This window comes from Callospermophilus lateralis, chromosome 18 (assembly GCF_048772815.1).
Source record: "Callospermophilus lateralis isolate mCalLat2 chromosome 18, mCalLat2.hap1, whole genome shotgun sequence".
Classification (NCBI taxonomy): domain Eukaryota; kingdom Metazoa; phylum Chordata; class Mammalia; order Rodentia; family Sciuridae; genus Callospermophilus; species Callospermophilus lateralis.
This window is the reverse complement of record NC_135322.1, coordinates 1,710,116-1,724,569: the sequence shown is the minus strand read 5'-3', so window position 1 is coordinate 1,724,569 and position 14,454 is coordinate 1,710,116. Positions and strand designations below refer to the sequence as shown.

General features: G+C 39.2%; 1 protein-coding gene across 5 annotated transcripts in view; it reads left to right on the top strand.

The window, feature by feature from the left end:
• Znf667 (zinc finger protein 667) overlaps nucleotides 1-13,113 on the top strand; it is a 35,570-nt gene extending 22,457 nt beyond the window's left edge. For all 5 annotated transcript variants that reach the window (XM_076838079.1, XM_076838078.1, XM_076838080.1 and 2 more), the window contains one exon: nucleotides 10,087-13,113. In XM_076838079.1, coding sequence (XP_076694194.1) covers nucleotides 10,087-11,666 — 1,580 coding nt within the window. In that variant the 3' untranslated portion in view covers nucleotides 11,667-13,113. The remainder of the gene's footprint in view (nucleotides 1-10,086) is intronic.
• Nucleotides 13,114-14,454: the final 1,341 nt, after the last annotated feature.

The following is a 14,454-nucleotide window of genomic DNA, read 5'->3' as shown; positions in this document are numbered from 1 at the left end:
AGGAAAAGATGGAAAAAACAGCTACATGTGGTTATTGGTAACTATACTTATTTTTTGAAAATTATCATAGTCATAAAATTCACATATTTCTGCTGTTTTTACAAGTTTTAGTTGAAATATTCATTTCTATTCATTCCATTTTCTATTTAGATTCTAATTTCACATTAATGTTAACGTGAGTGTGTGATGTGTGTATGTGTGTGCACACGCTATGTGCACTTTTGCCCTTTTTGCTGTAGGACTGAGTCACAGGAACAGGATTGCTGGGTCAGAGGGTAGGATCACTTTTCAGACTAAATATTTCTGAATTGTGTTATAGATTTGTCAGCTTCCTAGCCCCCAGTAAAAACTCTGGGCACTAACTCTAGGTATTTTTCTTGTGGACATCATTTCCTGGTCGGCCATAGTTTATTGCTTGTGAATCCATAGGAAGCTATTGCTTCATTTCCACTGGACCTTGCCCCATTAACCCACTCCCTTTGCTGATTCTGCTCTGTACTCTTTCACTGTAATAGATCCCAGCCATTGGTCTAACAGATCAGCACCATGGACAGAAACAAAGCACAGTGTCAGTGTGATTTTTCTTACTCACAATACTGGATATTCTCATTAAAACTTTTCTCGGCTGAGGTTGTGGCTCAGCGGTAGAGCACTCGCTTAGCACGTGTAAGGCCCTGGGTTCGATCCTCAGCACATAAAAATAAATAAATAAACGTATTGTGTCCAACTACAACTAAAAAATAAATATAAAAATAAAAACCCAACTGTCCCCTTGGCTTATGAAGAACTTACTGTGTGCAGGTCCTAGGCAAAGGGCCATAGTCCCCGCAACATTTGTAGGTACCTCTGCATTCCTGGGCAACAGAAGAGGATTTGAGTCTTGAGTTAAATAACTTGTCCAGGGTCTCTTATTGGGCAGACAGTGGGGCAAGGCTTGGAGCTCTGGCAGTGTTTCTTGACCCCCATATAGAGCTGCTCAATATCCACACTCTCCTACCCTGTAGACCATACTGTTTTTCTTATGTACTTGCTGGCATTTGTTTTCTGATTTAACTTATTCTCTTATAAATTGTCTCCTCACGATCTCTTTCTTTCTTTTTTCTTTTTTTGTAGTTGTAGGTGGACAGTGTGTCTTTATTTTGTTTGTTTTTATGTGGTGCTAAGGATCGACCTCATTGCCTCACATGTGCTAGGCAAGTGCTCTGCCACTGAACTATAGCCCCAGCCCCTGATCTGTGTCCTTCTTATAGTGATTTTATGGTTCTTGCAAAGAATGTCAGCTTGTATAGGGAGTTTTATTATTAAAAATACATTAACCATTATATTTTACTATTACTTTTATAGAGTTTTATGGTTATTCATAGTAGTTGGGTTCATCCAGTTAGCTCATACGTCATGGAAATTGATTTCAGTTCATGCTACAGCCCTTCTCTCCCCCTTTCCCTCCAGCCCTCCCTCCCCTCTCCCCCTCTCCCTCTTCTTTTCTACTAGACTTCCTTTCACTTGTCCGTTAATTTGTATTTGATTGGTTCTTTATGTAATCTTATCTTCTCCCTTTCTTCATTTTACTTCTGCTTCCATATATGAGAAAACATTTGACCTTTGAGTCTCTGAGTTTGGCTAATTTCACTTAGCATGATAGTCTCCAGTTCCACTCATTTCCCAGCAAATTCCACTCTTTTTTTTTTTTTCATAATTCTTTTTAATGGCTGAGTAGAATTCCGTGTGTGTGTGTGTGTGTGTGTGTGTGTGTGTGTGTAATCACAAATTCTGAATCCATTCATCTGTTGATGGGCATCTGGGTTGATTTCGTAGTTTAGCTCTTGTGAATTGTGCTGCTATAAACATTGTTGTGGCTGTGCCGTTTTAGTATGCTCATTTTAGATATTTTAGGGAAACACCAAGGAGTGGGATAGCTGGGTCATCTGGTGCTGCCATCCCTAGTTTTTTTTTTTTAACAAATCTACAGACTGCTTTCCAGAGTAGTTGGACCAAGCAGCAGTCCCAACAATGTACAAGTCTTCCTTTCTCCCCACAGCCTCTCCAGCATTTATTGTATGTCTTCTTGATCACTGACATTCTGACTGGAGTGAGATGAAATCTTAGTGTAGTTTTGATTTGCATTTCCCTAATTGCTAGAGGTATTGAACATGTTTTTCGTGTATTTACTGGCATTTTGTGTTTCTTATTTTGAGAAGTTTCTGTTTGGTTCTTTTGCCTATTTGTTGATTGGGTTGTTTGGGTATTTTTGGTGTTAAGTTTTTTGTATTTTGGATATTTAATCTCCTATTGGAGGAGTAGCAGGCCAAGATTTTCTCCCATTTGCAAGCTCTCTCATCATGCTCTTAATTCTTTCCTTAGCTGTGCAGAAGCTTTTTATTTTGAGAGTATCCCACTTATTTTTTTCTTAATATTTTTTAGTTGTCAGTGGTCTTTTATTATATGTGGTGCTGAGGATCCAACCCAGGGCCTCACATAGGCCAGGCAAGTGCTCTACCACTGAGCCACAACCCCAGTCCGATAGCATCCCACTTACTGATTGTTGGTTTTATTTCTTGTGTTTTGGGCCTTGTTCAGGAAGTCTGTGCCAGCACTGCATGATGGAGGGCAGACCCTGTGTTTTCCTCAAGCAGTTGTACAGGTGTCCAAAAGCTCCCTGTGGCTACCATGCTGTGTCCCTCCCAATTCACAGCAAATCATTACTTATACTCAACCATGTGTGGAAACTGTCACAAAATTTGCAAGATTTAAAACAACAAGAAAAAAGAAAAAATAACTCTCCACAAAGTATGTAAACTGAAACATCATGCTTTGAGAGAATTATCTTAGAAAAGAAAAAATGGTTATAACAGTTTTACTTACCTTTTAACTTCTGCTGGATCTCTAATTTTCCTAGCCTTATATTTAAAATGTAAGTTTCAGGACCTACAAGATTTACTAGGCTTATGAAAAAACAGTTAAGACAAAAGGAAAAAAAGTGTCTCTTTTAAATCCAAGCTGCTTGGCTGGCTATCTTATCTGTTTTCAGCCTGCTTTCTTAACTAGTTCCTCCCTAATGTTACAACATGGAAAGAAAAAAGTAGAAACATTCTAAATGTACAAGCTTTCTTTTTGAAAATGGTGAAACACTACATGAAAATCCACTCTGCTACCTTCCCTGCCTCTGCACCTTGTCTCTGTCTCCTCTTTTATTATTATTCTTTACATACAGATTCTAGTGTAATTCCTAAGTTTCTGATCCATTTTTATTTGCATTTTGTGCAGGTGAAAGATAGAGGTCTAATTTCATTTTTCTACATATAGCAGTCCAGTTTTCCCATTTGAAAAAAGGCTATCTTTTCTCCAAGATGTATTTTAACACTTTTTCAATATCAGACAGCTGTAGGTTTGTGGGTCTGTCTGCCTCTTCTGTGCTGTTCCACTGATCTTCCCGACTGTCTTGTGTAGCACATGCTGTTTTTGTCATTGCAGCTCTGTAGTATGATTTAGATCACATGTTACAATGCCTTCTACTTCTGCTTCTTCTGTGATGTCGTCCTCTACTTTTCTACTTCTGCTTTTCTTGCTTAGTATTACTTTGGATATTCTGAGTCTCTTATTCTCCCAAATGGATTTAAGAAATCTTTCCTTTCTAATTCTGTGAGGAATGTCATTGGTATTTTTATGGGGATTGCATTGGATCTGTATATTGCTTTTGATAATATGGCTGTTTTGACAGTATTAATTCTGCCTATCCAAAAACATGGGATGTTTTTCCATCTTCTAAGGTCTTCAATTTGTTTCTTCAGTGTTCTATAATTTTCATTTTCATTGTAGAGCTCTTTTACCTCCTTGGTTAGGTTAATTCCCAAGTTGCGGTGTTTTTATTTTTGGGGGGTGGGGTGTGGATCCTGTATATATGGGATCTTATCACCAGCAAACAGAGATAGTTTGACTTCTTTTCCTGTTTGCATCCCTTTGATTTTCTTTCCTTGCCTGATTGCTCTGGCTAAGGTTTTGAGGACTATATAGAATAGGAGTGATGAGAGTGGACAGCCTTGTTTTGTTCCTGAATTTAGTGTAAATGGTTTTAGTTTTTTTTTTCCATTTAGTATGATGTGGGCTTTGGGTTTGTCATAAGGCCCTTATGATGTTGAGGTAAGATTCTTCGAGCTGTAGCTTCTCCAGCATTTTTAACATGGATTTTATCAAAGGACTTTTCTGCATCTACTGAGATGATCATGTGATTTGAATTCTGTTTCAGTGATGGATCACATTCATTGATTTGTGTGATTTCTATATCTTTATGGTTCAATTTGGGCAGGTTATATGTGTCTAGAAATTTGTTCATGTCTTGCAGATTTTCCAGTGTATTGGAGGTAAATTTTCAGAATAGGATCTGATAATCATCTAAATTTCAGAGGGGTCAGTGTTGATATCTCTTCTTTCATCTCCAATCTGTCTTTTTAAAGAACCAACTCTATGTTATATTTATCCTGTATATTGTTTTCTTATTTTTAATTTCATTGATTTCAATAATTATCATAATTATTTTCTGCCTTCTACTGGTTTGGGGGGTTAGTTTGTTGTTCTTTTTCTAAGGCCTTGAGGTGGGAGCATCAGCTAATTTCTTTGGGATCTCTAAATTTTTTATTATAGGCTGAGAAGGTAAATTTAGCTGTTTTGGGGTGGAATATTCTATAGATGTCCTTTGGGTCCCTTTAGCATTGTTTAGGTTGGATTTATCTTTGTTGATTTGTTGTTGTTTTGATGACCTATCTATTGGTGATAAGGTATTGAAATCCTCCTGTATAATTGTGTTGTGGTCTGTGTAGGACTTAATGTCATGGAGTAATTTTTCCATGTAAGGGTGCATTGACAGATGTTTACTATGGTTATATCTTGTCGAATTATTTACTTTAGTAGGATGGAATGGCCTTCTTTGTGTCTTCTGATTAAATTTTGCTTGAAATGTACTTTGTCAGATATGAGAATAACTACTCCTGCTTGTTTTCTTGGACCATGTGCCTGGGATATTTTTTGCAATCCTTTTCTCTTCAGCGGGTGGGTGTCTTTGCCTATAATATGGGTCTCTTTTAAACAGCATATATTTGGATTTTGTTTTTTTAATCCATTCTATTAATCTGTGTCTTTTCACTGGGGAGTTGAGACCATTAGCATTCAGTGTTATTATGGATATGTGTTTGGGGCTTCCTGCCATTTAAAATTTTTTTTTGCTGTATTTTAGCTATTCTTGATTCTCACTTAGTGGCTTTTTATTCTATTGTTTGTCCTCTGTTTGAGGGCTTTGGAAATGATCTTTTAGTTCCTCTGTGTGAAGTTTATCTTTGGATGTTCTTTGTAGTGCTGGTTTGGTATTCATGAATTTTAGTTTATTCTTATTGTGGCATGTTTTAATTTCCCCCTTAAAATTGAAACTGAGTTTTGCTGGGTATAGTAACCTTGGCTGCAGGTCTTTTCTTTTAGAGTTTGGAGCAGCTCATTCCAAGCCCTCTTTTATTTTAGGGTATGAGCAGAGAAGTCAGAAATGGACCTTATTGATTTGCCTCTAAATGTGACCTGATATTTCTCTTTGCAGCTTTTAATATTCTTTCCTTGTTTTCCACTTTAGGGATTTTGATTATATGTCTCCACAAACATTTCATTTGGCTGGGTCTATTTGGGGTCCTGTAAGCCTCCTGTTTGTGGTAGTCTATCTCGTTTCTGATATATGATTAGTTTTCTATAACTATCTCATTGAAAATGTTCTCTGTGCCTCTAGTTTGTATCTGCATGTTCTTTTCTATCCCAGTGATTCTCAGGTTTAGTCTCTTAAAGTTGTCCCAGTTTTCTGGTCATGTTCTGTTCATTTTTTTCTTTATTATTTTTGGACTCAAGATTATATACCCTGTCCTCAGTGGCTACAGTTCTATGTTCAAGGGCTGAGGTTCTGTTTTCTACACCATCTGTTAGTGATGCCTTCAAATGAGATTATGATTTGATTGATTTTGTGTTTAATTTCTGAGAGGTCTGCATGGTTTCTTTGCACTATGTCTATTTCTGTATTAAACATTTCCCTGTAATTGTTCTCTTAATTTCTTCCTTAGATCTTCTTTTAGTTCATTGAACATTTTGATAATTAGTTTTTAATAGTCTTCCTCTGGGTTTTCATCTGCCTCACTGTCAGTGAGATCCTTTGTTGGGGGATGTTGGATTTTGGGGGGACATTTGTCAGTCTGATTTCTCATGTTTTCAGAGGTCTTGGTCTTGTGCATCAATTTAAATGGATTCCTCTACCTCTTTTTTTTTGCACGTGTCCTTTTGTGTGTAGTTATCTTATTTGTTCTGGGACTTCTTCCTGTTTTTTGATGTATGAGTAGATACCAAGGGGTGGGACTTGAGTTCCCTCTCGGGTTGTTCCTCCTTGAGTTTTATTGTTGGTTTGGGGCTTTTGTCTCTTCATTTCTTGAGTTGGTGTAATGTCAGGGAATGTTTAGCAGCAGGGTCTCCAACCTGTGCACTTTTAATGTCCTAAAAATATGGGAGAAAAATAAACAATAGTGACAACTATTGGAAACAACAGATAGAAAGCAGTGTTAAATACCCAGTTCCTATTATGAGTCTTAAACATTAATTGCCACCAATGAACAGGATTGGTGGGTTCAGCAGTTGTCAGCAGTGAAAACAATAACCATGAACGCTAGCCACAGCTTTAAAGGAAACAGCAGGTGTGAGCTATTTCACCATAGTGGCAGTGATTGTTTTAGCTTTAATGGTGGGGGCAGGGGTATATAAACCATTTAGTTCTGAATGATGTAGAAATGCAATTAACTGGGGCGGAAAGGAAATGTGTTAGCACATTAGAGAAGACTTCACAATTTCAGAAAATGAACAGAGAAAATGCAGAATAGCATAGCAGGTGATATTAGGTAGTGGGAGTTGAGAAAATCAAAGTCTGTATTGGGAGAGAGAATGTTAGAATTTGGTGAATAGCAAAAGATAAGATATAAGAGAAATAAACTGAATAGACTGAATATTTTACTTTGATTTTGTATTATTTTCATGTGTTTATTTCTCATATCTTGTGAAGTCTTCTCTAATGTGCTAATATAGAACCCTCACAAGACAAAGCTAGAAAAAGCTAATTACATTTTTAAAATGCTGAATATGAGAGAAAACATGACAAATAACTGTAATCTATCTGTCCCTGAAAGAGGACAGCAGAATTCACATGCTTATAGACACACAAATTCACACACGGGAGGAATAAGAAAAAAATGATTTTAAAAAATACATGTGTATTTTAAAATAAGAAAGAAAAATATCCAGTGTTTTAGTTGTAGACCAAAGTGACCTCCACTGAAATGGTCAAAATATTTGACCAGCATGGGTGGTCAGTGTCTGTTCAGTAGTCTTTCTCGTCCATTTTTCCTGAGTCAAGTACTGGTAGAACGGATGCAGGGCCTTAACCCACACTGTGGCTCTCTGAGCTGCCTGTGCACCTAGGGTTGAAGCTGTGTGCCTTCCTTTATCCCGATAATTCCTAGATTTGGTATTTCAGGTTATCCCATAATTTTTGGAGGTTCTGTTCATGGATTCTTACCATCTTCACTGTGTGGTCAACTTTTTTAAGATTATACATTTTTGTCTTCATTGTGTGAGGTTCTGTTTTCCAAATGATCTAGTCTGTTGGTGATGCTTCTGTAATTTTGTAGTGTCCCTGCAGGTTACCAATACCTCATCTTTAAGGGGGAAATCAATATTTAGAGCACTCAAGGTGAACAATATGCTTCCTTAAATCATATAGACTCTATTTAGACAGTTATAGTTTTTTCACAATAAACAGAAACGATGAATTTGATTAATATCTATAATGAAATAGTAGGTTTGCGTAAGGGTCTGCAGTTTCTGATGGTAGAGAGCAGGGGCGGGTGGAAGGTGAGAATAGAGAGGTGTTAGCTCACAAGAAGAGTGAAGGAGGATCAAGAGAAGCAGGCTAGCAGGGGTGCCTCTGGTGTAACCAAGCCTGCAGGGACCTTGGTGATGGTCTTCCAGATTCCGGCTGTTGTTTTTAGATTGTAGCGAGCATGTCCCTCGTTGGTGGCAGTGGCAGTGTCAAGCCTTCCAGGCCCCTAGCCGTTGTCCTAAGATGGAAGCTTCCCTGACTAAAGATGATGGTGGTGGCAGTGGTGGTGTCCCAAGATTGAGGTGATTGCTTTCAGAGATGGGGCTGAGAGGGTAGTTCATGCATTGGCCAGCAGCGCTGTGATGTGTAGTGCTGCAGCAGGCTGCTACCTCCAGGCCCTGTCCATTGTCCCAAGGTGGAGGCTAACACCTTGGAGGGGTTGTGCAGGTAGCTGGAGTGTCCCAAGATGGCAGCAGGTGGGAAAGCCATGCGTTGGTAGACGGGGCTACAGCATGGTCACTCTCCTCCACATGTACGTGTTCACTCCCAGTTTTATATGCTCACATTGACCTTATGTACTGGGGTGAATTCTGGTATGTGCTGTGGTTTAAGGGACTTCTAGATACACAGCAGAGAGATGAGCTGAGGTGATGTTTATGTTCACACAAAAAAAGTGAGGTCTTGAATGAGGGATGTGCAGAGAAGGAGAGGAAGACAGCAGGGTGTGGGGCAGGACAGACTCTAGGGTAAGACCTGGGTTCCACTTGGCTGAGGCCCCAGCCTTGCTGTGAAGGTTTCCCTGGCCTCCCTTTCTTGATTCCCCATTTGCATGATTATTTAAAGGTGCATCTCCTAATGGGAACTACAATGGTAGTTACTACCAGATATCAAATAGCCACAGGTCCACAGAATTCTTCTCTAGAAGAATTTGTTGTCGGGGACTTTAGCCCCCGTCTCCTCCTGACCAGCAGGAGACCCGTGAGGTGGGTAAGTGTACACATTTGAAAGAGTATAACAGTAATAGATGTAGAGTTTCTCACATGATATAGTTAAACGACACTCTTCAGTAAGTTCAAGTTCCATTTAACACATGACTGTTATAGGAATATAACACGAGCCACATATTTAATCAGTTTTTCTACTACCTACATTAAAATAACTTTAAAACCGGGCAAAATTATTTTGTTAACCCAGTGTATTTAAAATACTGCAATGTATGATCACTGTTTTTACAGTGAGATATTTTACTGCCCTTTTTTTGTACTACATCTTCACAATCTGGAGTGTATTTCACACAGCACGTCCCACATCAGACCAGCCATGTGTTGTGGAGCTCAGTAGACCCATATGCCTTGTGGGTGCTGTATTGGACAGCTCTAAACCTGTGTTGTGTTTATTGTTCCCTGTAATTTCAGCTTTATAGTCAGTCTGCCGTACATCATTTTAAATTATCTGGATTTTTGTGTCCTACTCCATTTCATCTATTTTGCCAGATAAGAGGTTCATTTTTATTTAGTCTAATCTTTTACCTTTTTTCCTACTTCTCTGAGTTTAAAGTTTTCACTCTTGTAAAATCTAAATACTGAATCCTAATTGCTACGAGGTTTGCAGTCTTTAAGTATTTGATTTCTGCATTTTGAGGGATTTATAATTTTATAAATGTATAATTTATAATATAAGAATCAATAATTTTAAAGAACATAATTCAGTGACTTTTTAAAAAATGTATTTTCCACATGGTGTAACCATCTCCACAATTCTGATTCAGAACATTTTCATCACCCTACTAAGATTCCTTTTGCCAAGTTACAGATTATACAGATAATTATTGACACCGCCAGACCCAGACAACTAATGGTCTTGTCTCTGTAGATTTGCCTTTTATAGACATTTCATAAAACAAAACTACATTTATTTGTCCAGTGACAGCCTGTGGGGTTGAATGTGGTATGTGCTACAGATTTATCCTCTAAATAAAAGTTTGATTTATTTATTTTCTCATCACAAACTCTCCTGAAATATTAAATGTTTCTTTAAAATCTTTCATATGATAATTCAAACCCCAAGAAGACACTAAAAAGTTATTTTTCTGTTTTTCATAGTTATTCTGATCAGTAATGATAATGATTGCATGCATATTGTAGAAGATTGATTTCTCAAGCACAGGAAAACAACCAATCAATTTTTTTGGTATCTTTCAGACTCCAGGTCTAAGTGTGAGGTGAAGAAATTACCACCAAATCAGTGCAACAAATCTGGGCAAAGCAGCTGGCAGAAACCAGTTTCTACAAAACAAAAGGTTCCAACAGGGAGCAGGGGCTACAGCAAAAGTTCATTCCTAAGCAAACCCAAGAAAGGTAATTCAGGGAAGAAAGCCTTAAAATGCGATTACTGTGCTAAAACCTTTAGTCAAAGCATCTCTCTTAAACTGCATCAGAACTCACATACTGGAGAGAGACCTTATGAATGTGGTAATTGTAGAAAAGCTTTCAGACAGATCTCTTCTCTTATTCTTCATCAGAGAGTTCACAATGGGAAGAAAAGCCATGAATGTGATAAATGTGGGGAAAGTTTCAATAACAAAATAGCCTTTATTCTACATAGAAAAATTCATAATGGAAAGGAAACGTCTAATTGTGGGAAGGGTTTGAGTTCATGCCCATCTCTCAGTGTACATCACAACATCCAAATTGTGGAGAGAGTCTACCAGTGCAGAAAATGTAGGAAAGCCTTTAGTCGGAAGTCATCCCTTTTAGCTCATAAGAGAATTCACAGTACAAAGAAAATACATAAATGCAGTAGATGTGGGAAAGGCTTCAAAAAGAAACCAGCCCTTGTTACACATGAAAAAATTCATATTGGAGAGAAACCTCATGAAAGTGAGAAGGCCTTAAGTCAGAGTGTGATGCAGAGAAGTCACCATTTAGAGAATGCCTTTAAATGTGGAAAATGTGGGAAATCCTTTAGTAGGATTTCACCCCTTCTGCTTCATCAGAAAATTCATGCTTCAGGTAAACCCTATAAATGTGACAAATGTGAGAAGGACTTTAGGCGCCTTTCAACTCTTATTCTGCATCGAAGGGTTCACAGTGGAAAGAAGCTGTACAGATGCAATAAATGCGAGAAGGTCTGTAATCGGCATTCATCCCTCATTCAACATCAGAAAATTCATAAACGGAAGAAGAAGCTCTTTGAGTGTAAGGAATGTGGAAAGATGTTTTCTGGAACTGCAAACCTTAAAATACATCAGAACATTCATTCTGAAGAGAAACCTTTCAAGTGCAATAAATGTAGTAAAGTTTTTGGTCGCCAGTCATTCCTTATTGAACATCAGAGGATTCATACTGGAGAAAAGCCCTATCAGTGTGAGGAATGTGGGAAAGCGTTCAGCCACCGAATATCCCTAACTCGACACAAGAGGATTCATACTGAAGACAGACCTTATGAATGTGACCAGTGTGGGAAGGCCTTCAGCCAGAGTGCACATCTTGCCCAGCACGAGAGAATCCACACTGGAGAGAAGCCGTACACCTGCAAGACATGTGGGAAGGCCTTCAGTCAGCGCACCTCCCTCATCCTCCATGAAAGAAGTCATACCGGAGAGAAACCCTACGAGTGCAATGAGTGTGGGAAGGCGTTTAGCAGTGGCTCAGACCTCATTCGACACCAGAGAAGTCATTCTTCGGAGAAACCCTATGAATGTAGCAAGTGTGGGAAGGCGTATAGTCGGAGCTCGTCCCTGATTCGACATCAAAACACTCATTCTGAAGAAAAGGCCTAATGTTTTAAATCTGTAAAAGCTAAGAATGAGGTTATCAAAGAAGCAGTCACAGGCATGGGGAAAATGTACAGATCTTCCTTAGGGGGTGGGGTTGTGTCCTGAGAAACTCCCCAAGGTTGAAAATATAGTGAATAACACACTTGATGTACCGAACATCAGAGCTTTGTAGCACAGCCCAGTGCAGAGTACCGATCATTCATCATTGCATGGCTGACAGGGAGCTATGCCCACTACTGCCACCCAGCACCATGAAAGACCATCATACTGCCTGCTGCTAGCCTAGGAAAAGATCACATCCTGAAGAACAGTTTCTACAGAACATACTGCTTCTGCACCATCATAAAGCCAAAACTCACAGGTTAAGCCTTTGTATATTGAGGTCTCTCTGTACCTGTCTCTAATATAAATTCTGTATATATGGGGTGATGTGATGATGTATCCCCTTTGAAAGCCAAAGAACAAAAGTCACTGGTGACTTTTGACCTCTGGATTTGAAACCAACTGAGGCAAGCTCAGGAGAAAGATAAGTCTTTTGAGGATGAAGGCTATTTTTCTTTGATGTTTTATTTTCTAGTGTAGTTTTGAAGAGACTTCACTGGCCACATGCCACACAATGGAATTGTGAAGTCTGGTTTTGTAGATGGGGCGTTGAGCCTGATTTGAGTTCACGTGAGTTTGAGTCAGTTCCTCAGAACCAAAACCGTCCCATAAAAGGGAGTTCCTGGCAAAATAGGGTGCTGCTTTCACCTGACAGTCTTTAGGGGGATAAAGATAGCACCTGTAATGGTGTGCAGCAGCAATGTTCACCATACTGTCTTCATGGATTTGAAGACATGGTGTGAAAATTGAATATGGCCAAGACAGGCAAATGGGGAAGAACCATGAGGTGGTAACAAAATGAGGAACTTCAGAGCAGGGAGAAAATTTATATTTGAAAATAAATTGTTTATATTTATATGACTATATATTGGTATTTTCATGTAATACCGATGTGTAATAAGTGACTTGTGAAATGTGTTACAGACTAAATGTGTGTGTCACCCAAAAATCATATGCCGAAGCCCTCATCCTCAATGTGTGGTATTTGGAAATGGGGCATCTGGGAAGTATTTAGGATTACATGAGGGCAAGGCTTCATGATGGGTCATTGCCCTTAGAAGAAGAGCTACCAGAGAGCTTACTCTCTGCACCATGCAGGAACCTAGGAAGGCAGGTGTCTGCAACCAAGGAGACAACCCTCCCTGGAGCCCGACCTGGTAGACATTCTGATCAGATTTCCAGCCTCTGGAACTGAGAAGTTAATTCTGTTGTTTAAGTTCCCAGTCTGGGGTGTTTTATTATGTCAGCTCAAGTGGACCAAGACACTGGGGAACCTCTAGGTATATATACTGGGCTCTTTTCGTTTCAGCTGTTTACCTGTTTCCAGTGTGTGTAAAACATGTCAGAAATAAAGTCAGAGTTCTGTTTTGTGATTAATTATATAGTCAGGCTTTTCTGTTTGTGTTTTCCTTCTGCAAAAAAATGTACTTTTATTAATACTTGTATCTTGTTAATACAACTTTCTGGAATATGGGATCACATGGATTAGGTTATTTTGACTTTGACCAAGTAAAAACAACAACAAGAATTGTGAGGAGTGAACATGTATGCAGCATAACAAAACAACTAAGTTTCCCGTTTAAATTCGACCTTTCAAATATGAAAAGTAAGCATTAAAAATAAATCTCCACTTGGAGTAAATGGGTAAGGGCCTGGGGGAGGCAACAGGAAGCATCTTTTCTCCTCCTGCTTCTGCACACGTGTCCCCGCGTCCACCTTGTTCTTTCTCCCAGGTTGCCATATGAGTGGTTCCTGATGGAGGGTGGTGTACCTAGAGTGGGGAGGAGCGAGAGGATGACCTGCCCCAGTCACCCACTCCCTTCAGTCTCACTGCCTGTTGGCCTTCTTGCCCTTCTTGGAAACTGCAAGAGTGCATCGGGATAGCAGTACATTCACTCAGAAGCCGACTCGGAATGGGTTATGAGAACTGCTTATTGTAGCTGCCTTATTGCTGACCCCATCAGAAATCCTCACTTGATCTTGTTAGACCTATTCTCACAGCTCTTTAGTCCACGAAGGCTTTCCTGAGGGCGCCACATAGGCAGTGTGACTTAAGGCCTACCTACCTGTTCTCCCAACTACTAGGAACTCAGTTATTTTCTATAGGATCAAAACCTTCATTATTTAATTTTTTAGTAATATACATAAGTTTTAGAAGTACATTCAACCTCAAGAAAATCAATATTCATTTGCTTTAATCCCTAAAACTTTTAAAATCCTGATAAAATTTGTTTTATTCACTTGCCTGGTATAGAAGAGGCAATTTTGACAGTATTATTGTAGTTGTAGATGGACAATACCTATATTTTATTTTTATGTGGTGCTGAGGATTGAACCCAGTGGCCCACATGTATGAGGCAAGCACTCTGCCACTGAGCTGCAACCCCAGCCCAGTATTTTCCTTTTAAGCTGTGCCTATGGACTTTCCATAATCCTTCAGTGACATCATGTCTGCACGTTTGTGTGTCGCTGTCCTGGAAACAATTACTCCTACACCCAGGGATGTATGAGCTGGCTAGACATTGTTCCTGCCCACAGGCATCTGCTGTTGACCAGAGAATACAGGATGTGAGAAAAGGGAAGTGGGTGCAAGGTGTCAGGTAGAGGGTGATGATCTCCACGATGGGGGAGGCATGTAGGCAGACTGCTTCTAGAGATGGTGAAGGTATTAAAGGAGGAACAAGGGGGG